At 42.7% G+C, this 25,963-nt stretch overlaps 2 protein-coding genes across 3 annotated transcripts in view; one reads left to right on the top strand and one right to left on the bottom strand.

Moving 5' to 3' along the window:
• NFS1 (NFS1 cysteine desulfurase) overlaps positions 1 to 12,970 on the bottom strand; it is a 40,077-nt gene extending 27,107 nt beyond the window's left edge. Inside the window, exons 1-7 of the mRNA XM_044985189.1 lie at positions 12,826 to 12,970; positions 12,023 to 12,090; positions 10,119 to 10,235; positions 8,910 to 8,993; positions 7,046 to 7,198; positions 2,137 to 2,230; positions 104 to 238 (exon numbers count right to left, since the gene is read on the bottom strand). Coding sequence (XP_044841124.1) covers positions 104 to 238; positions 2,137 to 2,230; positions 7,046 to 7,198; positions 8,910 to 8,993; positions 10,119 to 10,235; positions 12,023 to 12,090; positions 12,826 to 12,925 — 751 coding nt within the window. The 5' untranslated portion in view covers positions 12,926 to 12,970. The remainder of the gene's footprint in view (positions 1 to 103; positions 239 to 2,136; positions 2,231 to 7,045; positions 7,199 to 8,909; positions 8,994 to 10,118; positions 10,236 to 12,022; positions 12,091 to 12,825) is intronic.
• On the top strand, positions 12,902 to 21,288 carry ROMO1 (reactive oxygen species modulator 1). 2 transcript variants are annotated; one of them, XM_044985190.1, is made up of 3 exons: positions 12,902 to 13,045; positions 20,295 to 20,425; positions 21,088 to 21,288. In XM_044985190.1, exons 2-3 carry the CDS (start codon positions 20,295 to 20,297, stop codon positions 21,194 to 21,196), a joined length of 240 nt encoding a protein of 79 aa, XP_044841125.1. In that variant the 5' UTR covers positions 12,902 to 13,045; the 3' UTR covers positions 21,197 to 21,288. The 2 variants fall into 2 exon arrangements, with proteins under 2 accessions (XP_044841125.1, XP_044841126.1); XM_044985191.1 differs by having other exon boundaries at positions 12,919 to 13,033.
• Positions 21,289 to 25,963: the final 4,675 nt, after the last annotated feature.

Genomic DNA, 25,963 nt, shown 5'->3' with positions numbered 1-25,963 from the left:
GTTTATAAATTATCTGAACAATTCACAGAATGCATGCTGAAACAAAGTGACCCCAAGACAAGCTTGGAAACATCAATCCCTTAGAAAAACAATCAATCAATACCTTTTGGACCATAGATTTTATGGCCACTGATGCTCATTAGGTCAATTTTCATATCATTGACATCCATGGGGATTTTACCAACTGCCTGCGCAGCATCGGTGTGGAAGAAAACTTTACGAGAGCTGCAGATCTGACCTGGGATAAGAACACCACAACAGCAAGAAACAAGACAGTTAGTTACTTATCTCATTAAATGCATTAATGTACCTGAAAAGTGTCACCTTGGACAGGAGCAGTTTTGTGAGGAAAAGAGAGAAGAAAGGAGTACTCTTAGATTGTTCTAATTTTTTAGTTAATTGTCTATGGACTGTTTTGAAGCTATTCCAGCTGACACTTACCCAAGCTTAGTTGTACATGGCTCAAGGCTAGAACTAGCTGAAATTTAGAAGCAACAGAAAAGCTACAAGTTGCTTCCTTATCATAGAAGTTAGAGACAAAAATGTCATCTTGTCAAATGCAGGACTTCTCCCCTATGGAACTACAGCGCATGGCTGAGTTTACTCTTTTGTCTTAATGGATGGGGGTGTCTATCACTTCCTTGGGAAAGTCTACTCACAACCTGGTAGATTTGCCTTTGGAAGTTCTCCTGGTAGTCCACCTAGATTTTCCACTTCTTAATTCCCTTTTATCTTAAGAATATCTCATTTATCAGGCTAATATAATTCCTCTCCTTCATCGGTGTTCATACTCACCAAGTATGTGTATGTTTATGATCCATTCCCCACTGTGTTGTCACATAGCCAACTTCTGCAAATTTAGCTTTTAATCTTTACTCAAAAAACAGAAGCAATATTCTCAGTTCCCACCTCACTGTGGTTGCTCCTCTCTGAACTTTCTTCAGACTGACAGTAACTTTCTGGTGCCCAGAAGTGAGCAATATTCCAATTGCAGCTGCACCATATCCGCAGGGAGAGAAACTATTACCACCCTATGACATGATGGGCCTCCGGGCAGAGAGACCAACAGTGACCCTTTTTTCCCTGCCAGATCATTGTAAACTCTCATTTGATCCGCAGCTGATTCATTTCTAGGTCTCATTTTGCACTACTGTTCCCTAGGATTCTCCAAACACACAATGTGTGTATTTCAGATTGTGAACAAGTAGTAATTTTGGCTGCCAATTGCAAAGCTTTGCTTTAAATTGCAAAAGCCAGGTAGGAGCAGAAAACAGTGCACCTCACTCTCATTATAAGGCTACATGACTGTAACAACTCCCCGTTAAAAATATCAGATGCAGTTTTAGTTTACATTTTTAAGCAATTTAAGAACATATTGTTTGAGACAGCAAAACCATCATCAAAACAGTCTCAGACAAGACAGGCCAATGGATTGCTTCTGATCCTTCAAAACAATGTAGCTTCCTTAGGGCCCAGTTTCATTACACCTGATATTACACCAATATGCCTTTTTAGTACTATTAGCCAAGGTATATTTCATATATATATTGCACACATTATTGACATGTATTACACATCAGATCAACCCCCCACCCCAACACCCTGCAAAGCTAAATACAGCATCTGGCATTAGTGAATATAAACCCTATCAAAATCAAGATACATGAGTGTTCTAACCTGGTACTAAGTTGGGAGTGCCTTCATGGCCCAACTGGTTTGAAATACTGTGTTCAAAAGCAAGAGATAAGGGATACACTGTGGTACCAAAAAAATAAGTTAAAAGCTAATTGATTGGTGAATTTTAGCCTTGGGTGACATACAAAGTGGTTTTAACTTGTAAACAAGTAACTATAAATACAGCTAGTTTGTGGGGCATATTTTGGAGAGCATACCTTCTATATAAGGTCATTTGGCATGCTGTGAGAATCAGCTTCCCAGAATGATCAGTAATGTAGTGACTCTTTTTCTTGTAGTGTTAGCCAATTTTATTGCTAAAACTGGATAAGTTTGGTTATTTGGTCTCCTGAACATTTTTCATAATGAACCACATGTGTAGTTGTATATATAAAGCAGCAGATACCGTTTTTCAAGTCAGAGTCATTTATATTAGGTTGCTGGAAGCCAGTGCCTACTTACCAATGTCACTAATTGGCTGCTTTACTCCTATTTCATTATTCACAGTCATTATGGACACCAAGCTTGTGTCTGGTTGGAGTGCATCCTCCAGTTCCTGGTGAAAACATTGAAAAGACACAGATGTAGTGCCCGACGTAACTAAAAGTACAAGCAAAAGCCACCTACAGTTTAGTGTTGGGGTGCTGTTAAAATTGACTAAACCCCAAGGCCTAAAAACCAGAGAACCTAAAATATTTTAACAGGAAAAACACTGATAAGATTTGGCTATCCAAAAGTACAAAGTTTTTGGACTTTGGGTAAAATAAAAACCCTGACAAATCTGTGTTTACAGAGGATAAGAAATGTTGACATTGAACTAAAGTATCACATAGTGTGCTTTCTAAAATTCCCCTTTTAACAGAGAGGATAATATACTATGCTAAACACATACTGATTTAACATTGAAATGAAGGATTGTAAATAAATAAAATAAGATTCACTGTTAGCTATATATTTAATAAACTGTAATTATGTATAGAGAGGAAGTATTAGATAAGGCAATACACAGGCCAAGGCTTTGCCTGGCACGAGGGTATTTTTTATTAATTTCTCTTTTATATAATTTGCTCATTTGTTTAAAATGACACTGTTGGCAAGATAAGTAATGTGTCATGCTGGAAGATGTAAGTAAGAGGTAAGAACATGCACTGATAAACAAAAATTCCCTTTTTCTGGGACCGAGAGCAACACGATCCCAAAACTGCAAATTCATCAAGAAAATTATAGACATTAGGTGATTAATGCTTGCACCTGAATATGTATGGGTTATGTACAATTCAATGGAATGCGGATTGGAGGAAAATTATGTAATGGAGCATGTGAAAACATATCAGAATACATGAAAAAATGGATCTACGGCTGGAGAAACGCCATATCAGAAACTGATGAACGAAACAGAAGGACCAGACCAAGAGATATGGGGAGGTAATGACCACCCCAGAAGGAGGAGGGACTTTTTGGTGCCCCCAAATGTGTAACTTTGGCCCATTTAACTATTCCATGTATGTCCAGACACAATGAGTATTGACAATAATTCTGTCTGAAATTGTATTAAAATAAAGGCAAAACTGATTAAGCCTCAATTGGGAGGATGTGTGACTTCATTTCCAATTGTACAGACCCATCACTCAGCTTCAGTTTTGATAGCAAATTACATTCAGTTAAGAAAAAGTTCCTGTAGTTCTTTGGCACTACAAGTGAAAATGATGGAGGTGTTGGTATAAATCCTGATTCAATTAACTGACAGACGTTCTAAAAGGAGACAGAGAAGGCTCAGGCAGAATAACACCAATCACCAACTAGCAGATCTATCAGTTAAAAAAGAACCCATTTCCACAATTAGTAGTAATACTAGTTATACATAAATAAAAGCAGCATGACTGTTTAATTTCTATATAATTTAATATCCACATGAACAACAATGTATGACTAGGTCACAGCCATTAAATCTTTGCTACGCTTGTCATGGTTACATTCATGCCAGCTTGTTTCTAGTGTCTTTTATTAATTTTAAAAAAAATTATATTATATAACATGTCTAAAGAAATGGCAAGTCCTCCAAATTCAAGAAAATTATTGCAATACACAAGGAAGGAGGAGAAAGGGGGAAAGGAAAATTACTGTTAGAGTCATCTGAGAGCAGGAGTAACAATTATGCATTACATGCAAAAGAACATGAAAGTCATCACTCATTATTATTATATTATTATAATTGGAGATATACCAATCTCCTAGAACTGGAAGGGACCTTGAAAGGTCATTGAGTCCAGCCCCCTGCCTTCACTAGCAGGACCAATTTTTGCCCCAGATCCCTAAGTGGCCCCCTCAAGGATTGAACTCACAACCCTGGGTTTAGCAGGCCAATGCTCAAACCACTGAGCTATCCCTCCCCGCCCCTGCCCCCCAAAAGCTCAAAGCTGGGTATCTGGCCCAGAGGTAAAGCTGCCAGCCGTGTGTAGCAGAATATACCCCAAATAAAAATGGGTATCTGGTGGCCCAAAACCCAAGCATTGCAGCCTGAGGCTGGGAGGGATGAATTCATAGATTAATAAATTTTTAAGGCCAGAAGAAACCATTCATATCATCTAGTCTGATGTCCTGCACTGCACAGGCCACAGAATTTCATCAATAATTCATACATCAAGGCCAACTGCACCCCACTGTATGCCATTTACTTAGGTGTTGTGTAAGATGGGAAACGGCCTGATTGGAGTGTGTACAACTGAATGGGAGGTGGTGGGTGGTGGGACACAAAGCCCAGCATAGATGCTTATCATTCAGGCTCAGAGGGGGAAACCTAGGAGAACCAACACAAAAGCGTTAATTGCCTGTACTGATGCTGTGGAGGGGAACCATCGTTATAAAGCAGCAGCAGCCATACAAGCCAAGAGTCCATTAGAAGAGGATTTTAGGCGGTTCATACAAACAAAAGAACAGCCCTACTGGTCAGACCAATGATCCATCTAGCCCAGTATCATGTCTTCCAACAGTGACTTGTGCCAGATGCTTCAGAAGGAATGAACAGAACAGGGCAATTTATAGAGTGATTCATTCCCTGTCGTCCAGTCCCAGCTTCTGGCACTCAGAGGTTTAGGGACATCCAGAGCATGGGGTTGCATCCATGAACATCCCGGCTAATAACCATTGACGGACCTATCCTCCATGAACTTATCTCATTCTTTTTTTAATCCAGTTGTGCTTTTGGTCTTCACAACATCCCCAGCTATGAGTTCCACAGTTTGACAGTGCGCTGTGTAAAGAGTAATTCCTTTTGTTTGTTTTAAATCTGCTGTCTATTAATTTCATCAGGTGATCGCTGGTTCTGGTGTTATGTGAAGGAGTAAATAATACTTCCTTATTCACTGTTTCCACACCATTCATGATTGTATAGATCTCTATCATATCCCCACTTAGCTGTCTCTTTTCTAAATTGAACAGTCTGTCTTTTTAATCTCTCCTCATATAAAGCTCCTCATACCCCTAAATAACGTTGTTACCTTTCTCTGTATTTTTTCCAATTTTTTTAGCCTCTCTAATCTCCTCAAGCATTTCGCAGCTAGTCACCATCCTGGTCAGGAGTATATTCCTACTGCTATACTCTTAGTATTCAAGCACGGAATGTCTGTCTATAGAGAGTCTATGTTACGGTTTGATTCATTTAATATTTTTACTATATTTGACTCTGTGCTTTCTTTCACCTGTAGTGCCACTCCTCCACCAGCATAACCTACTTGGTCATTCCTGTATATTTTGTACCCTGGTATTTTGTTCAAAAGAGATAAACAAAACAATTTGTGACTAGACTCCCAGATGCTTTGTCAGCTTCAGGATAAAGGCAAGGAAGCAAGACTTTACCGAAAAGAAGTTGGGGGGGGGGAGGGGGAGAGGAGAGGGAGGCATGCATCAACTCCTAGCAGAGTCAAGTGGAATTCTAATACCACATAAGAGATTAGTTTGGACACAGGTTCAAGAAAATCCTTGGTGTGACAACCTCCAAGATGAGGGAACCATATCTGTCTAAACCCAATGGAGAGTATCTGAGGTTTGCTCAAGACCTGGGCAAAAAAGAGAATTAAAACCAAAAGAGAAAAGACCAAAACAAGCACCGAAGGGTGAGCTCTCTCTCTCAAACTCCTGGCAGCTTCCTTGTTACTTGAGCAATAACACAGCAAAAGAACAGAACCTTGAGAGGAAAGAATGATGTATGTGAAAGGTAGAAACTCCTTCATGCTGTTAGAAAAAAAGGAACCAATACTGCGCGCACGCACGCGCACACACACACACACTTTCAATACATGAAGAATATTAGAGGGCAACTGAGCCATATTGTGTTAGCATGGGTTAAAATTGCAACTTCTGAATTCCTCTGGTACCACAAAAGCAGCAAAGAATCCTGTGGCATCTTATAGACTAACAGACATTTTGCAGCATGAGCTTTCATGGGTGAATACATCTGAAGAAGTGAGTATTCACCCATGAAAGCTCATGCTGCAAAACGTCTGTTAGTCTATAAGGTGCCACAGGATTCTTTGCTGCTTTTACAGAACCAGACTAACACGGCTACCCCTCTGATATCTGGTACCACAGTAAGCATTCAGTGTTGTACCCTGCTTCATCCTAAACCCTCTGTTATTGCATCAACATAACTTTTATGCTGCCACCATGGCTTATGTTATCAGTAACATTGTGTCAATTGAACTCTTATGACAATACTCAAACATTACTATTTTAAACCTTAATAACCATTCATACAAAACATGTTGCTATTTTAACATTTTCATAACTACTCAAAGCAAAGAGCCACATGCATTTCATTTCAGACTGCTCACTAGAGCAGTGTTTAACATTTGTTTTGGATTTCTTTTAAACACTGGAAATGTTTTGATCACATGGTCCTTTTCTGAAAGTTATAGCTAACATTAGGGGTTTTTTTCCCCTTCAAAATTCCCTAAAAATTTCAAGCAATTCATAAACTACAATAAGCATCTCAAATTCATCCTTTAAATCAAAGAAAAAGATTTATAGAATGTTTCCTTTCCAATTAAAACGAAAATCTATTGTGGGACTACCATTCCACCACAATGTCACTCTATCATCTGTCTTTTAATGACAGTCATTCTCTTACTCCAGAAGTCCATAATTAAAGAAATAAATCAAAAAGGCAGAGAAACAGTTTTCTCCAAAGTGCACCCTGCTCTTAAAAACTTGGCTGGTATGATTTCCATTCTTTTGCCTTTTCATAATTAGGAACAGATCATCAATAAAATTGTTTTTAGGGTAACAGCAATGCTTCAGCAAAAGTGATGCTGAGGCCTCTAAAGTGATAGTGCTATGTGGAGAATTTGTACATGTTTGCTAACAAGCAACTTACCTTTAAATCTACGAGCCCATTTCTTTTAACAGGCAAGTATGTGACACGAAAGCCTTCAGCCTCCAGATAACGGCAAGAGTCCAGCACACACTTGTGTTCTGTCTGAGTTGTAATTATATGCTTCTTTCTGGATTTATAGAATCTTGCAACACCCTGGTGTTCACATTAAATGAAAAATAAAACTACTGTGAAATTGCTTAAAAGATAGCGATTTATATAAATTCAAAGGGGCAGGACATCAAGCAAAAGGAAGTTTCTCCCAGGGTCACTCAGCGTGGCAGTGACTAAAAGAGCTATTGGGAGAAAGTCTCTTATGAACAGGGCCCTACCAAATTCGCAGTCCATTCTGGTCAATTTCACAGTCATAGGATTTTAAAAATAATACATTTCATGATTTCAGATATTTAAATCTGAAATTTCAGCGTTGTAATTGTAGGGGTCCTGACCATAAAAGGAGTTGGGGGGAGGGGAGGGCGGTGTCACAAGGTTATTGTAGGAGCAGTTGCAGTATTGCTATCCTTACTTCTGTGCTGCTGGTAGCAGCGGCTCTGCCTTCAGAGCTGGGTGGCCGGAGAGCTGTGGCTGCTGGCCAGGAGTCCAGCTCCGAAGGCAGAGCTGCTGCCAGCAGCAACGTAGAAGTAAGGATGGCATGGTATGGTATTGCCACCTTTACTTCTGTGCTGCTGCCTGCATTGCTGGGCCCTCAGTCAGCGGCCACCACCCTCCGGCCACCCAGCTCTGAAGGCAGAGCCGCTGCCAGCAGCAGCACAGAAGTAAGGAGGACATGGTATGATATTGCCACCCTTACTTCTGCGCACACCCCCTTTTCGGTCAGGACCACCAGTTTGAAAAACACTGGTCTCCCCCATTAAATCTGTATTGTGTGCTTTTACCCCATACTAAAGACCAGATTTCACGGCCCATGAAAAATGCATCATGACCATGAATTTGGTAGGGCTCTACTCATGAAGAGAATTATCCACAACACTCCAGTAAATTTTACTTATTGGTTTATTATATGCAAATCAACATTCAATCTGAAGAGGGAGTGAGGAGATAACCCAACATCCCAGGCCCTTCTGAGACAATCACTATCCTTTCCTAATTATTTACTCAATTATAATCTACAAAGATTACTTGCATTAAATTAGACTATTTGGTTATTTACAACTGCTTCCAAAAATATATAGCTTTGAATTCTGAAAGTATTTATTAAGAGAGGATTCATAATTTTCTGCTTCTTTGGAGGGAGATAACATAGAATGAAAAATCTTCCAAATATTAACAAGGAAAAGGATCAAAAACTTTGGAAAATGATTGATGATCAAGATTTCAGTTACATGAGCACAAAACTTCATCTGGGACAAATGGATTTTTAATCCCTATGTGCATATATCAAAAACAGTTTAAACTAATTTTCCTCAAGCTTGAAGGGAAAAAAAGGTCACCTTTGCTTTAACACCAAGGATGGAAAATTTCAGGCCCAAAGGAATTTGCTGGAACAGCTAGGTTAATTGTGGGGGATTTCAATACAATTCAAAGATGTCTTCATTTTAAGGAATAGGCGAAGTATTGCACCTGCTCCAAACCATGGGTCATGGCCAGCCTGCTCCCGCCCACCAAGCCAGCACTAGCCCACCACTCCCTCCAGGTATACTGTGGCATGGCAGTCCATTCCTTCATGGAACAAGTTGGTCAAACTAGGACTGTAACAAAACAAAAATTCCAAGCCTTCCACTAAAATCACTGTCAATTTATTAACCGTTCACAGAGTCACAGATGGATCATTGGCAGCCTGACAACAGGACTTAAACCCCAAACCATTACAGATTTCAAAGTAATTTAGTATATATCAGCCATTTACCTTAATTGCTAAATTATTTGATTCTGTCGCACCACTGGTAAAAATAATCTCTCTAGGATCTGCTCCAATTAATGATGCAACTTGCTGTTTAAAAAGAAATAAAAATGATTTGCTATTTTAAAACATGAAAATTGAGTTCATCACACACTGAGAATATGTACAGCATCTCCCAGACCATCTCCTATACCCAAATACTAGCCCAACCTGGACAGGATTACAGATACTGTCTTTAGAAATGGCATTACACACATGTACTTCCTCTTTTAACGTGGAGGAGGATTTGCATAGGTCATTTGCATGCAATACTACTACTTGTTGTGAACATAAACCCTTCTGAAGGGATGGGAAAACAAAATATGCAACTAATATTCAGTGTATTCAATATATCCCATATGCTAATTTCAGGGCATCCCTCTCCCCCCTGCTTACCCTATGTCCACAGAGCAGGGGGACACACAACAGGGCTCAGGACAGTGGAGCATGCTGGCAGCAGCTGCTGTCTTAACTTGCTGATCTACTTAAAAAGGCAATGTACTTAGAATGGGGTCAGCGTACTTAAAGGGGCAACGCGAAACACACACACACACACACACACACACCTCTCTCTCTCCCTCTGTGTGTGTGTCTGCCTTTCTGTCTCCCCTCCCTCCATTTGTGCTGCCTTGTAGAGTGTGTGGCTATATTAACAACGTGTTAACCCTTGAGGGCTCAGTCCATTTAGCAGTAAGGCATTCCCTGGGAAATATCCCACCCTCTGACTTCACCATCTCAACCAAGCTTCACAATCATTGCTGTGTACAGTATTAAATTGTTTGTTTAAAACTTATACTGTGTGTGTATATCTATATATATATCTATATCTAGTCTTTTGTCTGGGGGAAAAAAATTTCTCTGGAACTTAACCCCTCCATTTACATTAATTCTTATGGGGAAATTGGATTCGCTTAACATCATTTCGCTTAAAGTCGCATTTTTCAGGTACATAACTACAACTTTAAGTGAGGAGTTACTGTATGTATTTTGTTTTGAGTTTGCCAAAATACATAACATAGTAAACTCCTAAGTTGCTAGAGATCAAGTTGCCAAGTCTCACCTCCTAGGAACTAAACCAGAATTATGGGGGTTGAGAGGTTATTTTTATGTTTTAAGCAACCAGTTTATGAACAGGAAAAGTTATTTAAGTTCTGTGGTGGGGCTGAAAAGCCTCACCTGCCTGGCTCGCTCCATAGCAGACTCACTCTCCCAGCCATAGGCATGAGTCCTGGAATGTGGGTTGCCATAGTAGTGCATTAGATAAGGGAGCATGCTGTCCAAAACTCTGGGGTCCTAGAAGACAAGAGACACTTTTTTAAAAGCAGAGAAAAACATTTTGTTTTTCCTTCCTTTTTTCCCCCTGCAATACTTATGCTCTGCTTTATCCCAGACCAGCAGCCAGCTTATTCCAAACTACTGTGGATGCAAAAATATTTTACATACACTCTGTATTAACCTATCTGGTGACTGGCAAACATTTGCTAATAACATCTTGCAACAACGTCCAATGCAATCTTACAAGTCAAACCTTGAACTAAATCAGAAATCTGTCTCATAAGAACCAGGGACGGCTCTAGACATTTCACCGCCCCAAGCACGGCGGCATGCCGCGGGGGGCGCTCTGCCGGTCGCCGGTCCCGCGGACCTCCCGCAGGTGTGCCTGCGGACAGTCTGCTGGTCCCGCGGCTCCACCGAAGCTGCGGGACCAGCGGACCCTCCACAGGCACGCCTGCGGGAGGTCCACCGGAGCCGCGGGACCAGCGGACCCTCCGCAGGCATGCCGCCGAAGGCGGCCTGCCTGCCGCCTTCCCGGCGACCGGCAGAGCGCCCCCCGCGGCATGCCGCCCCAACCACGCGCTTGGCGTGCTGGGGCCTGGAGCCGCCCCTGATAAGAACAAGGACTTTCTACGCAAAAGAAACACAAAACCCCTTCACGGTCACAGGAAATGATGTAAAACAGAATTTTGAAGTTTTACATTTTATCCAAGACGACCCTTCATCATTTCAGAATCTATTTAATTCAAATGACATGTCAAGACCGTACTTGATAATAGTCACCACCTCAAGGTACATTTATTGTACATTTCCCCCAGGAATATAAAGAGATTTCTAATTATTAAACCTCACAATATATAAGTGTTGATGAAAGGCATTCTGGTCGTAATAAAATGAGTGGAGTGGAGAAGATGAGACTTCTGGAGAAAGACCTGCTTCTCAACTGTTACTAAAGTACAAGGTCAGAATTTTAGTTGCAGACCATCGTTAAAGTTAGTTTGGTGAACCACTGAATGGAGCTGCTTATCAGCACAGTGACCACAACAAAGATGGTGAGTGCCTTACACTGGGTAAACAACTAGACTTTCTTTTAAGCACAAATAAGGCAGTCTCTTCTCAATCCCTCCATGTTTTCAATGTTCTTTGGGAAGACTGCAGTGAGAAGGAGTGGGTGCTGGGGAAAGCCAAGATGTAATTGGGCATGAGATTATGTACACTATGAGAACAAGAAGCTTGAGTTTGATGTGGTAAGAGAAGGAAGCTAATAGATAGATTTAATATGGGAAGGAACGACACATCTAGAACAAATAAGGAAGAGTAGATATTGGGCTTCATTACAAGCTGATCATTCTTCTGGCAAATACAGCTCTTCTCATAGTTACCCATGAGCACTCTGATTTGCTAATTGAAGTCTGCATTCCCCATCATTAAGGTTAAGATTTTGTCACAGTTATTTTTAGTAAAAGTCATAGACAGGTTGCTAGCAATAAACAAAAAAATTCACGGAAGCCCATAACCTGTCAGTCACTTTTCCTAAAAATAATAGGGGTGAGGAGCTGATGGGGGATGACTGAAGCTTGATGGGTGGGAGATGAGAGGCCAAGCCCTGCTGTGGTGGGAGGGGTCTGCATCTGCCCCCGGCCCCGAGCTTCGGCCCAGGGATGAGGCGGACAATGTCACGGAGATCTTTGGAAGTCATAGAATCCATGATATCTTATCCTTACTCATTATGCACATACCCCATCTGGTTACAACTACAGGGTTCATTCTAGGGCACTAGTGTATGTTCACATCATTTTACCAACCAGAGGAGTAGTTGCCTGGACATCCATATACAACGGCCGGAGCATGGATTCTTCACCAAGGCCTTTTTCTAGAGGGGGAAAAAAATACACTACAGTGATAGCTGCCCAGCAAGCACAAGGGACAAGTAAGGACACAATGCGAAGGAGAGGAGAAAGGCAAAACTTTCCAACAACAAGAGCTGACAGTGGTGCAGGAGAAGAAATCAGGGAACCCACAGTGAGCATGGAACCTTTCTAATGAGAACATGCACCACACTGGACACTCCAAAGGAGAACCAGTCACGACCTGCACTGCAAGGATAGGGGGAAAAGGCACCCCTGCATTCTGGCAAGTGGCCTTTCCAGCCAGCCGAGAGGAGCAGGCCGCATGTCGAACAAGAAAAGAAACATCAGGAGGACTGAATCTTTAACACCCTTTTCTATCTAGGGCCGCTATCACTGCTGTGTCTGACAATCCAGTCACAACACTCGGGGGGGGGGGGGGGCAGAATCATAGAATCTCAGGGTTGGAAGGGACCTCAGGAGATCATCTAGTCCAACCCCCAAATAATCCCCGTGTTACAGGTGACAATTGAGGCACAGAGAGACTTGCCCAGGGGCGCTCCAGGTGTCTGGGGGGGGAGCGGGGAACTGAGGCCAGGTTAGCACTATACCCAATGGGCTCCCCTCTCATCCCCGCCCCTCTCCCGTGCCCACCAGCCACAGCAGTCCGGGCAACCCCCCGCTCCCCGCGACGGCTCGGCGCCTTTACCGCCGCCCCTGAGCCCCTCGGGCTCCCCCACGCGCGGACACTCCCCACTCACTCTCCTGGCGCCGGGCCGCCTCCGAAAGCCGCCGGGCCGGCGGCCCCCCGAGCCCACGGGCCCCCCGCAGCGCCGCCGCCCTCCTCAGCAGCAGCAACATCCCCGCGAGAGCCAGGCCCGGAAACAGCCCCTCTCCTGTCACGCCGACCCGCGTGGCGTCATCTCAGCGCGCCGGAAGTGACGGAGGACTGGAGCGTGCTGGCCGGAGGTGAGGAGCGAGGTGAGGGCTCCCCCAGCGCCCCCAAGAGCGGGCTGGGCTGGGCTGGGCTGGGCTGGGGCGCGCCACAGAGCGCCTGGGATCAGCCGGGCCCGTGGAGCCTCCCGCGGCCGTGGGGTCCCGGCTCCGCGCGGTGCAGGCGCTAGGGCTTGCCCCAGCCCTGCCAAGCTGGGGCCTCACAATGTCCCGTGGCTGTGAGTTCCGCCGGCTGCCCGCCGCAGCCTCTCTAAAGCCTCCGAGTCCTGTGCTGTGCGACAGGGCGAGCAGGGGCCTGGCTCCCTCCGGGGCGGGGACATCGCTGTGCGCCTTCATGTTCTGTTCCGATTGTTTCCTCGCTGAGCTACACGGTCCCGGCTCCTTTCCCTACAGAAGCGTTATTCCTTGCTCCTGTAGCTCGTGACATTTCTCCCTAGTCTGGATTATTGACCCTGCGCCTCTTGGGACAACGTAGGGAAATGGAAGCAGCCTCTTCGCTGCTCTGGCCTAAGCTAGTCACAGCGTAACTGCTCAGAAATGTCCAGTCTCTGACCGTTTTCTGTATATGCTTCTTTATGTGAGTGAAACTTGTTGGAGAAGGACACTCTGTGTTCTGGGCATCGCACAAAACGTCTGGCTGCAAAATGCTTTCTGGCCACGGAGATTGTGCTTGTCCTGGTTAGAATAATACCAGTTTAAAAAGCAACAGGTAGTTCAAGGAGTTTTTTTGCAGCTTTCAGATGAACAGTTTTGGTTGCTGCATAATCTGGAAGGAGGCAGTTTTACCTAGCATGGGGTTTTTTTGGGAGGAGGAACAAAATAAAACTAGTAACCTCTGTCTGTTGGCCAAATGTATCTGCCAGCTGTGAATGCAGAATGTACAGAGTTTGACTTTTTGTAGGAACTGAGAAAGAAGTATAAAACCTAGACTGATGTTTGTGAGGATGATCTTCTGTCACAATCTGAGCCCAGTTTGTAACAGATTATGAATATATAATATTTCTGATTTTCACTGACAAAGTGTGAGTGTTTGAGTCCTAGGAGCAGGGGGAGTTTCTTAGTGTCCATTTGGGTGATGAAAATGCTTTTCCAAATCTGGTTAGCTAACATAATTTGAAATCTCCTTTTACATCTAGTACAGGCTCCCCCCAGGTTATAACATGACCAATCAAATTAAAGGTGCTAATTTGTATCTTTACTAAATGTAAAAGGGGGGTTGAAATTCTGCTTGCTAACGCAGTTTTAAAGCACTATAATTTGTTGTCTGGACGGGTCTTTAATGCCAGACATCTGTTATGCTGTTCACCATCCTGTTAAATATATGAGCTAAGTAATACTATTATTTATCATTAATAGTCCAAAATTATGCAATAGGTGTTTGTTTTTGCATCTATCATGTTGGACCACTCTAGTGCATTGGCACATCCTAACCCATTGTAAAGTCTGCCTTTTATCTAATCCTTCCTATCTCTCCTTTTCAAAATGCCATTTGTCTGCACTGTATTGGGCAAGGGAAGTCCAAGCTATTAGAAATTCTCTCTAATCTAATAAACGCATGTCTAATTGAGTACCTATTAAATGTAGGTATTAGAGAGACTGGATGGCTCATTGGCAGATTAGAAAAGGGATACAGAGCCTTTCAATCACAAGTCATCATTCAGTTTCACCTCAGGTTGGTAGTAACTGAAAGTTATTACCATCAGATGACTGACCAGTGCCATATGTGAAATGAGTTATTAATCTTAGTCCAGTTTGTACTGGACATGAACTACCACCACAGATTGAACAGGCATGGCAACTGAACTCAGCTCTAATTCTGAAAAGTGGTCTCTCCAGCAGGCAGCGGCATATCAGTGGAGAAGTGTGGAGAATGTTGCACTACAATCAGGGTGGATTTGATTTAAATCATTAGTCAGGAAGACTCAATATAATCATGGATTTCTACATAAAAGTGCGTTCTTGTTGGTTGTTATAACCTTAATACTTATTCTTCACAACTCAGAAATTGATGCAGGTTTCATTTTAGAAGGTACACACTGTACATTTTTAAAGTGATTCATTTTGAAAACTTTTCAGATGAGTTTTACAGCTATATCAGAAAATGAATGATTGGTTATTTCACTTACCAAAGGTAATTGAAGCAGATATTTATGAAGTCATTGGGAGGTGAACGATCTCCAGTACAACAGGTGAATCATTAATATTTGGAGGAATTTCTTGCCATGCTGTATTAGGAGGAGAACATCACCAGACAGACATTTAAATTATTTTATTTAACTAAAACAACAACACTATGTATTTGGGATTTTTTTTCTTCAGCAGCAAACATGCTTGTTTTGTTAAAATATATTAATTTTTGAATTTAGTTAAACATTCAAGTAGTTTTAAAATCAGGTTTGTTTTTGTTAAAATTGTTTTTAACTAAAATAGTTAAATGAAATATTAAAAAAAAAAATTAAATTGACTTTGTCAGCCATGTCAACATGAGAAACTTAAAATATTGGTTTCTGCAGCTAACTCTGTCATCTTCACCTTCATTTTCCTGTTTGTTCATAATCTGGAAAAGAAAAACAAGCTTTCCTGCTTTTTCAGGTCTCAAACGATTTCTCAATTTGGAATGAATTAGTCGAAAGGAAGAAAATATTCTTTCTACACCGGCAGAAGAAGCTACTGCTGTTAAAAGTGAGATTATCACTTCAACAGTCTTTGAATCCAAGTGCTTAAGTGACTTCCACCAGTTCACTGGGGTGACTTTCTTTAAAACATCATCAGCAAATATATATTTCTTGAATGGTTCATCCTTAGCTCTGAAGTTTATTATAGCTGGCATTATGGAGGGAATTATTACTGGATGTCCGTGTCATAACCTATTCCTCTTCTTCAGCAGTTAACGTTTGACCCTGGTACCGAGTATTGAGAATATTTGCAAGAAAATGAGCTGCAGATAGTGCTTCTCCAGTTCGTTTTTTTTAATGCTTGTAATTTAACTCTGTCATTGCATATTTCTCTTTTTAAGATCTCACTCAGTTTCTTCAAAATTTCAGCAGAGAATAAAACGGCTATTGCCCTGCATTTTGTTCAAGGCTACAGAAATAGGCTTCAAGGTACTCAGCATGTGTTCAGCATTTCTCTTAAGCCCAGTGTTGAGAACTTTGTCTGTGATAGTGCCATCTATTTTTTGACAATTTTGTTCACAAACTGTCATCAGATTAGGCCAGTTCTTGATATAGTGCTCAAAACAGTTCACTACTGAGTTCCATCGCACATCTTGTGGGAGAGTTAGCTTGGTTCCTCCCACTTTTTTCAGAGCAGCTGCTGCAAAGTGGTTGTTACGCAAGTATTTTGCAATTTCAACACTAGCCTTTATTTGTGGTGCATTGAAGTATTTGCCTAGGAGATGCATCAAATGAGCACTGCAATTGCATGTTATTAGCTCGGGACTCTTCTAAATATTTTCTTCTCATCTTGGATACATTTGCAGCATTGTCTGTGACCAGGCTGCGTACTAGACATTTGAATTTTTTTTCACAGTTTGTTATAGCTTTTACTGCTGCTACTTGTAAGTATTCTGCTGTGTGTGCATTTCCTGGTGTATCAATTGTTTCTGTAAGGAAGACATTCCCTTCTTCTGTTGTCACACAAGCACATTGTGGACATTGCTGTACCCATCAAGACTCAGGTTAACAATTTCACCCTCTAGACCTTTTGCACACTGCTCAGTTTCTCTTTCATACGTTTTATGCAGCAATTTGCCTGCGACATCTACTCTGTTGGGTGGACTGTATCCTGATCTTAATGACTGAACCATGTTAATGAAGTGTGGGTTCTCAGTCATAAGGAAAGGAGAGTTTGTTGCATAAACAAACTGGGCAATGTTTTCATCAGTTACCTCTTTTTGTAATCTGCTGGTTCTTATCACAAATTTATCTGTGGTTGTTTCTGGATGATGGAGTTTTTTTTCTTTTTGCTACAGGTAATATACTGTGGCTATGTGACATACATGATGTGACTGAAACACTATAATTGGCAGAGAACTCTGAAACTATAGAAAATGATGGTGATCTTGAAGGTGGATACTCTTCAGAATCCTGTATGTTGAGGATGGATTCTCCTAAACAAAATAAGTCAATGCAGTTATTTAATTATAATTACCATACTGCTCATTTAGTATTACTCATTGCATTCATTGACACTCAGTGCTACTTTAAAGGTGAAATTGTAAAAGGAAGATCTGCCTATTTCAGCTATTTATTTTTTATCACAACTGCATCTAAAATGATAGTACCATAGAGTAACAACTATATTTTTTGCTCAAATATGAGAATTCAAGAATAGTGCAGAAGGAAGACAGGCAATCCTTAAGAAAGAAGTATGAAATAAAAAAGTTTACCAACCTGAAGATCCTGCATGTTCAAACATGTTCCTTTCATCATCGTCAAGGCAGCTTCCTCCTGAGAAGGAACACTTCTCATGATGTTGTTTCATTTGGCCTTGCATTTCTGTGTTGCAGTTTGCATTTTGCACGCATGCCTGTCTTAGACCTGGTCTACACTAAGGGGGGGGAGGGTCGAACTAAGGTACGCAAGTTCAGCTACGCGAATAGCATAGCTGAACTCGAACTACCTTAGTTTGAACTATTCACCCGTCCAGACATCGCGGGATCGAAGTTCGCGGCTCCCCCATCAACTCCGCCACCGCCGTTTGCGGTGGTGGAGTTCCGGAGTCGATGGGAGCGCGTCCGGAGTTCAAACTATCGCGTCTAGATTAGACGCGATAGTTCGAACTCCGAGAAGTCGAACTCTACGCGTCGACCCGGCGGGTAAGTATAGACCTACCCTTACCCACAGGTAGAGGAACTTCATTAAAATATTCCCAAGCTGGCTCTCTTTTACAGCCTGCTGCCATTATAGATTTTTCCCTTCTAGTGAAAGAATGGTATGGTAGATCTCAAATCAATGAAGGCTACGCTCAGAAAGTCCTCAAGACTTCTGGAATATGCTGCTCAAACAGTTTCACTTTTGTTTCTACTGCCTGTCCCTCCCTTCTCACATTGATCTCCAGACTTCTCCTTGTCTATATCTATTCCGCCCCAACAATCTTCTATTCATTGAACTTTTTGAAACTTTGCACTTTTAGAGAGAGGTAAGGGATTGACTCTGTGTACACAAATTTGCAGAGGGACAATAGGGTTGAAGTCTGTTATTTCTCACCTCTATATATTATTTATCTAAAAACATTTTTGCTGGTAGAAGCATGTTACCTTCTGGAGACACAAATCCAGTTTGAGAACTGCAAAACTAAGCATCTTTGATGGTTTCTTCTAGACTGAACACGGAGTCCCATTGAGTAGATAGAAAGATTAACCTAAATAATCTATTCAGAAGCCCCTGGAACCCCATAAGATTGGGTCCCTAATCCATGAACTATTGGAACTCATTTACAAAACTTTTCTTAAACATTGCATGAATATATTCTCATACTATAAAATTAGAATTTATAATCCCTATTCCATGATGAGATATCTTTGAGCTATAATGTATCTTTATCTTTAGATAGAATGCTTTTTGAGGAAAAAGCCTATAAAAAAATCCAATTTAAATTAAAAAAAAAAATGTATCCACCCTGACTGCACTTGCCCAAACTGTGTTCTGGGGATAAAAAGAACCACAATCTTCAGAGCTGTCAACAGCACCTTTTGCAAGTACTGAAATTCGCATACAGCATTGAGCACAGGGGGATTTTAATGTGAATCTTTGTTACAGAAAGTGAAGTCCTGTCAGATTTTTCCCCCCCTCCTCTGAATGGGTGACCATCTTTTCATGGGGGAAAAAAATCGACAATACAAATAGCCTAGGGGCTAGGAATTTGGGAGTCGGCTGTTTCATGCATCAGCCAGTAGGGTGTATGGGAGTGCCTTGGATGCAGTGTGTTTAGGGAAGAAGGATTTTTGCTTTCAACAACCCCTCCAGGCAATGCTTATCAAGGAGAGGCTCTCTCTCAGACTGAATGGAGTCCCTTCAAGTCCTTTGTCAGAAATATAGGGCTTGTCTACACTTACATTTTATAGCACTGTAACTTGCTGGCTCAGGGGGGTGAAAAATCACCCCCCTGAGCGCAGCAAGTCTGAGTGCTTTAAAGCACTAGTGTAGACAGGCTCCCAGCACTCGGCGCTAATCCCCTCGTGGAGGTGGATTACCAGGAGCGCTGAGAGAGCACACGACCACACTCGCACTTCAAAGCGCTGCCACGGGAGCATTCCCGCAGCAGCGCTTTGAAGTTTCCAGTGCAGACATACCCATAGTGACTGTTAATGGGGGTGTGAAGGTTTGAGTGGGAGCAGAACAAGTCTATCATCAGGACAGTCCTCCTTTCGCTCCTGTCTGTTCCCAGTATTGAGCCAAGATGCAAGGGTGTGCAAACCTTCTCTGTTCCCTGACAGTGTGTCCTCTGTTTTGGAATGGGAACTGTAAGGTGGAGCGACAAGTAAAGCTGAGGCTCTGGAATCAGGTTGCTCAGTGTTTTGCTAGCAAATTCCTATAGAAAAGTATTTTTAGGTGCTAATAAGTGGTAGCTGAATGAGCAGTTACTGTGGCTGCACAGAGAACTAGCTAGTCACATTTGCATGCAAATACTCAATTTGCACATGCCCTCTCCTAAATTGTATGAGACTCAGGCCATGGCTATGTCTACATTGCATAGCTGCCCTTTGTTGCCAGGAGAGCGCTCTCCTGATGACAAAATAAAAGCACACCCAACAAGGGGCAATAGCTTCTCCACTGACGAAGCACTGTCCACGCCGGCGCTTTTCATCATTAAAACGTTTGTCATTTAGGGATGTGGTTTTTTCACACCCCTGTTAAAACCTTTGTCACTCAATGAAAGTGCAGTGTAGACATAGCCTAAGTCTACCCTACCACTTTAGTCGGTGTAACTTCTGTCGCTCAGGGATGTGGAAAAGCCACACCTCTGAGCGACACAGGTTACACCGACAGAAGCGCCGCTGTGGACAGCGCTATGCCAACGGGAGCGCTCTCTTCTGTTGGCATAGGGCAGCTACACAAGTAGTCTTACAGCAGCTCAGCTGTACTGGTACTGCTGTGCCACTGTAAACTCTCCAGTGTAGACATGGCCTCAGGCACGTAGTGTCTTCACAGCTTCTGCTGTCCAATCCAGTTGGGCAGCAGGAAGCTTGTCATCCGCAGGAGGAGGTGGTAGGTCGGTGGGGGGGGGGGGGGGGGGGTTGTTTTTTGTTTTAAGTGTCTTGCTTCTTTTCCAGATGCCTGTAACTGTGGGGCCATATGGACAGTCCCAGCCCAACTGCTTTGACAGAGTGAAAATGGGCTTCATGATGGGCTTTGCTGTTGGCATGGCGGCAGGGGCACTGTTTGGCACATTTTCCTGCCTCAGGTATGTTGGACTCATTTAAAAGTCCAAATGCACACAAGTGGTTATAAACAATTAAACTTTCCATGCAGCGTTTCCATGCAGATATTGCAGCAGGAGGAACCTGAGAGAGAAAATCACTTCGCTTATTTTTATTGTCCAGCCTCCTGCAAACAGGAAAAAAAAAATGCAGCTATAGCAAAGATTCAGTTGGGCTTTAAAAGTTCCCACTTCATTTTCAGTTGATAGTGTCCCTTTAAATGTAGTAAATCTCACTATCTCAAGCACATGCAGCTAGACAGGGTCCAGAGTCTCTCCACCTCTGGCACTCCATACATAGAGTGGTGAATTCTCCTCCTGAGCCTGTATAACTGACATGTCACAGACACAAAGGAGCAAGCTGCCCCTCCCCGTCCTTCCAATGGATCACAAACACAAGGGAGTGCATCCATTCTCCCCTTCCACTCATCCAATGCACCCTGAAGTCACTTGCTCCAAAACCTAAAAAGCACGTTGTCTGTATCTAGAAGTGAATTAAGCCAACTCTCCTGCCAATCACCTGATACAGAATGTCCAATGATAAAATCCAATATGCTTTCCAATCTGTCAGGGATGGATTGTCACATCAGCAGTAGAATGGCCTTGGTCAGCCTGTGTGGAATCTTGCATTGTTTTCTCTCTTTCAGGATTGGCATGAGAGGACGAGAACTGATGGGTGGAGTTGGCAAAACCATGATGCAAAGTGGTGGCACGTTTGGGACATTCATGGCCATTGGCATGGGAATCCGCTGCTAACCTGGAGCATGGGATTTTTTTAACCTGAAGACTAATGCCCCTGTTCAATCATTCCACCTATGTAATATAATAAAATCTTTGGGTATCTAAAATGTTGAATGCTCAATCCTACTGAGATCATAAAGTGCAATATAAGACTGCTAGTGCGCTCTCAACAAATTGTAACTGCACTGTTTTATACTGAACTCCACACTGCCTGTGTTTAAGACACAACAGCCCACAGCAGAGACAAAACTCAATGCCCCTTTCTTTCCACATGTGGAGAAGAGAGAATTCTATAGGAATAAGACAAACCTGATCAAAGAGAGAGCCACCCTGTTACTTTCCCAAAGTCAGCTGGCTCTCAACCTGGGCTTGGCTGTTGTACCTTTAGGTCTCTTGCCTCTGGGTCCCCTCTGGAACCCCCACTCCTGGGCAAGCTCATTGTTCCCAGCAGGAGTAGGGCTTATTTTCAAGATCCTTCCTGCTCCTCAGGTTCAACTCTGAGGCACTGATGGGAGAGCAGGTGTCCAGAGCTTCTCTCAGGGCTGCAGGGTGTCTGCCCTAAACGTGGGGGTGGGAAAGCTAGTCACTGCCTTGGGCTGGGTTCCCTGGCTACTGGGCTCCCTAGCAGTCTCTAGTAGCCTCTCTTCTTGGGCAAGCTTCCCCGCCCTGCTCTGTGGCCAGCTTCACCTTTGTAAGCTTCCCTTCTCCAGGAAGAGCATGCTCTGCACATATGCCTAATGGCATGGCTGGAGTGTGGGATGCTGCTTAGGCTTGCTGTCAGTGGAATGGGGGGGTGTCCCATCACACACTTGCCCCCTCAAGTCCAGAAAGCTTTCTTGTTCAAGCAGCGCCCAGTCTTCTAGTGAAAAGAATCTGTATTTGTATGTTCTTTCCCAGCACAGTGCTGCACCTGGAAGCTGTAGGGCTGGAGTGCCAGATACCAGCACATAACCTGGAGGTGTGAGTCCTTCGGAGAGTGTAGCCACCGTACGATACATGGTTTGTGACTAGGGAGAAGGGACTACCCAACAGGTAATACCTGAGGGCTTCCATAGTACATTTTGTTGCCTGAGCTGCCTCCTCAGTCATAGAATATGATTTCTCCCTGGGGTACAACTAACTTTTTGCTTAAATGTAGGATGGGGTACTCTTTGCCTTCAAAGGCCTGGGAGAGCACCTCTGCCTGGGCCAACGTTGGCTGCAGCTGTATAGAGAATGAACGTCTGGCAAAGTCTGGGTTGGCAAGGACAGGCTCCCAGCTCAACTGCACCTCCAGGGTGTTAAAGCTCCATTGCAATAGTCATCCCAGCCAATCTTTTTGGTGACTTTGCCCTTTAGCAGCAGTTCAGTCGATGCAATGTAGGGAATGAACCAGTGATAGTGTCCCTCCAGGCCAAGGAAGTAGCATCTCTCACTTCTGGTCTGTGGTGTAGAACATGAGTTTCCAAAATGGACTTTATCAGTGGTTTCATAAGGCTTCCTGCTTTATTTTACTTTCTATCCTAAATAAGTCATTTCTATCATGGTCTACTTACACTTGGCAGGGAAGTGAATACTACTCTTAGGTGACTGAGGTGATCTTTCCACATGTGAACATAAGAAGGGTCATACTAGGTCAGACCAAAGGTCCATCTAGCCAAGTATCCTGTCTTCCAACAGTGGCCTATGCCAGGTGCACCAGAGAGAATGAACAGGGCAGGTAATCATCAAGTGATCCATCTCTTGTTGCCCATTTCCCAGGTTCTGGCAAACAGAGGCTAGGGACACCATCCCTGCCCATCCTAGCTAAGAGCCATTGATGAACTTATCTAGTTCTTTTGTGAACCCATTAGTCTTGACTTTCACAACATCCTCTGACAAGGAGTTCCACAGGTTGACTGTGTTGTGTGGGAAAAAAAAACTTCCTTTTGTTTTAAACTTGTTTATTAATTTCATTTGGTGACCCCTAGTTCATGTGTTATGAGTAAATAAAACTTCCTTATTTCCTTTCTCCACACCAGTCATGATTTTATAGACCTCTATCATATCCCCTTAGTCATCTCCTTTCCAAGATGAAAAGTCCCAGTCTTATTAATCTCCCCTCATATGGAAGCTGTTCCATACCCCTAATCATTTTTGTTGACCTTTTCTGAACCTTTTCTAATTCCAATATATATTTTTGAGATGGGGTGACCACATCTGCACACAGTATTCAAGATGTTGGCATACCATTAATTTATATAGAGACAATATATTTTCTCTGATTATCTCTTTCTTAATGATTCCCAATATTCTGTTGTGTGGTTATAAATTACAATGTAATCAAGGTAAGCTGCAGTGTATTGCTGTTAGGGTTGAAGGATTCAATTAATCAGGTGCTGGAAAGTTGCTGCAACCCCTTGCAAGCCAAATGATTTTGAAGTTTGAAATGGCTAAAGGAGGTAGAGGGGGATGAAGACAGGGATCTGCCACTAGCCTTTTGTAAATCTATCAAGCCAGGCCCAGCTGCTCTTAACAGTTCATCCACTTGTGGCATTACGTAAGCATCAAGCTCTGTGGTGAACTGATCTTAAGAAAGTTGATAGAGAATTGGAATGTGCCATCTGCTTTGGGGACCTGGACTATAGGGCTCCTCCGGTCACTCTTGGACTCCTCGATGACCTTCATTCTCAGTATTGCCTGCACCTCTGCTTAGACCATGTCCCACATCCTTTTGGGCAAGGGCTGAGAATTTTCCCTAATCAGTTGTCCTAGTGCACTCTCCAGCTGATGATGTATGACATATGTTCTCCCCACGCTCATGGAGAACATACTATCAAAGTCTTACATAAGAACAGCCATATTGGGTCAGATCAATGGTCCATCCAGCCCAGTATCCTGACTTTTGACAGTGGCCAATGACAGATGCTTCAGAAGGAATGAACAGCACAGTCAGTTATCAAACGATCCATCATCTGGTCCCAGCTTCTGTCAAAGAGTCTAGGGATACTCAGATCATGGTATTGCATCCCTACCCATCCCAGCTAATAGCCATTGATGGACCTATCCTCCAGGAAGTTGTGTGAAGTAGTACTTCCTTTTGTTTTAAACTTTCTGCCTGTTAATTTCATTGGGTGACCCCTAGTTCTTGTGTTACACAAAGGAGTAAATAACATTTCCTTATTCACTTTCTCCACACCTGTCAAGATTTTAATAGACCTCTATCAAATCCACACCCCACCCTGTCATCTCTTTTCCAAGCTGAATAGTCCCAGTCCTTTTAATCTCTCCTCTGACAAAAGCTGTTCCATACCCTCATTTTTGTCGCTCTTCATATACCTTTCCCAATTCCAATATATATCTTTTTTCAGATGTTGCAACTAGATCAGCAAACAGTATACAAGATGTGAGTGTATCATGGATTTATACAGAATAGGGCTGTCAATTAATTGCAGTTCTCACTAACATTTTTTTTTTAATAATGATTAATTGCAGTTAAGCATTAAATATTTTTGGATGTTTTTCTACATTTTCAAATATATTGATTTCAATTACAGAGTACAGTGCTCACTTTACTTTTTTTGATTACTAATATTTACACTCAAAATGATGAAAGATGGTCTTTCAATTCACCTCATACAAGTACTGTAGCGCAATCTTAATCATGAAAGTGCAACTTTAAAATGTAGATTTTTTTTAAATTATGTACCTGCACTCAAAACAATGTAAAACTTTAGAGCCTACCAAGTCCACTCAGTTCTACTTCTTGTTCAGCCAATTGCTAAAACAAGTTTGTTGACATTTATGGGACTGTGAAAAGATGGCCAATGTTAGTATGGCAGGTCCTGCGCTTTTCTTGGTGGGGGCTAAAATGCCACTCCTTGCCCCTGCTCTTTGGGAACTGAGGGCCCCGCTAGTGGCCCAGGAAGGTGGTAAAGGAGGGAAGCAGGGGAGGGGTCTGCTCCTCACTCTGAGCCCCAGCCCCTCTCAACCCCTGCGGTTTCTTACCTTCTTCCCCCTTGGGTGGCATATCTTCAGTTCTTAGACACTGGGGGAGGGGGTCTCTTACTTCAGTTCTCTGGTTTTTCAAATCTCACAGCACAGCTCCAAGCTCCAATCCTCTATCCTTCCTCCTCCTCCCTGACTGCCTGAAGCAGGGTTTTTTATTAGATTCCTGACAGAGCCTTAATTGACTGCAGGGGCTCCAATTAGTAGCCACCCTTCCTAGTCTACAGGAACCAAGGCTTATATATTTCCCCTCTACTACTCTCCCACTGCTCCCTGGCCCTCCTGTATCACAAGGACATAATGCTGCTTGATTATTTACATCACCTGAAAGTGAGAACAGGTATCTGCACTTTTGTAGCCAGCACTGCATGCCAGATGAAGGAGTATATGAATGTTTGGCATATCTGGCATGTAAATATCTTGTAAGGCCAGTTCTGAAAGTGAGAACAGGTGTTTGCACTTGTGTGACACTGTAAACAAGAATCAGAGGGGTAGCCATGTTAGTCTGTATCCACAAAAACAATGGGAGTCCGGTGGCACCTTAAAGACTAACATTAATTTGGGCATAAGCTTTCATGGGTAGAAACCCCACGAAAGCTTATGCCCAAATAAATCTGTTAGTCTTTAAGGTGCCATCGGACTCCTCATTGTCCAAAACAAAAAGCAAGCAGCATTATCTCCTACAAATGTAAGCGAACTTGTTTGTCTGAGCGATTGGCTGAAGGACTGAGTGAACTTGTAGGCTCTGAAGTTTTACATTTGAATGCAGGGTTGTTGTTTTTTGTTTGTTTACATAATTCTACATTTGTAAATTCA

The sequence above is a fragment of the Mauremys mutica genome, chromosome 13 (assembly GCF_020497125.1).
Source record: "Mauremys mutica isolate MM-2020 ecotype Southern chromosome 13, ASM2049712v1, whole genome shotgun sequence".
Classification (NCBI taxonomy): Eukaryota; Metazoa; Chordata; order Testudines; family Geoemydidae; genus Mauremys; species Mauremys mutica.
Note: the sequence above shows the minus strand (reverse complement) of the source record. Positions and strands in the feature narration are given on the sequence as shown.

What these genes read in the sequence shown, in the direction of transcription:
- ROMO1 (XM_044985190.1), top strand. Translation starts at nt 20,295, where the DNA reads ATGCCTGTAACTGTGGGGCCATATGGACAGTCCCAGCCCAACTGCTTT. An exon ending in GGCACATTTTCCTGCCTCAG is followed by an intron (nt 20,426 to 21,087) that starts GTATGTTGGACT and finishes TCTCTCTTTCAG; the next exon opens with GATTGGCATGAGAGGACGAG.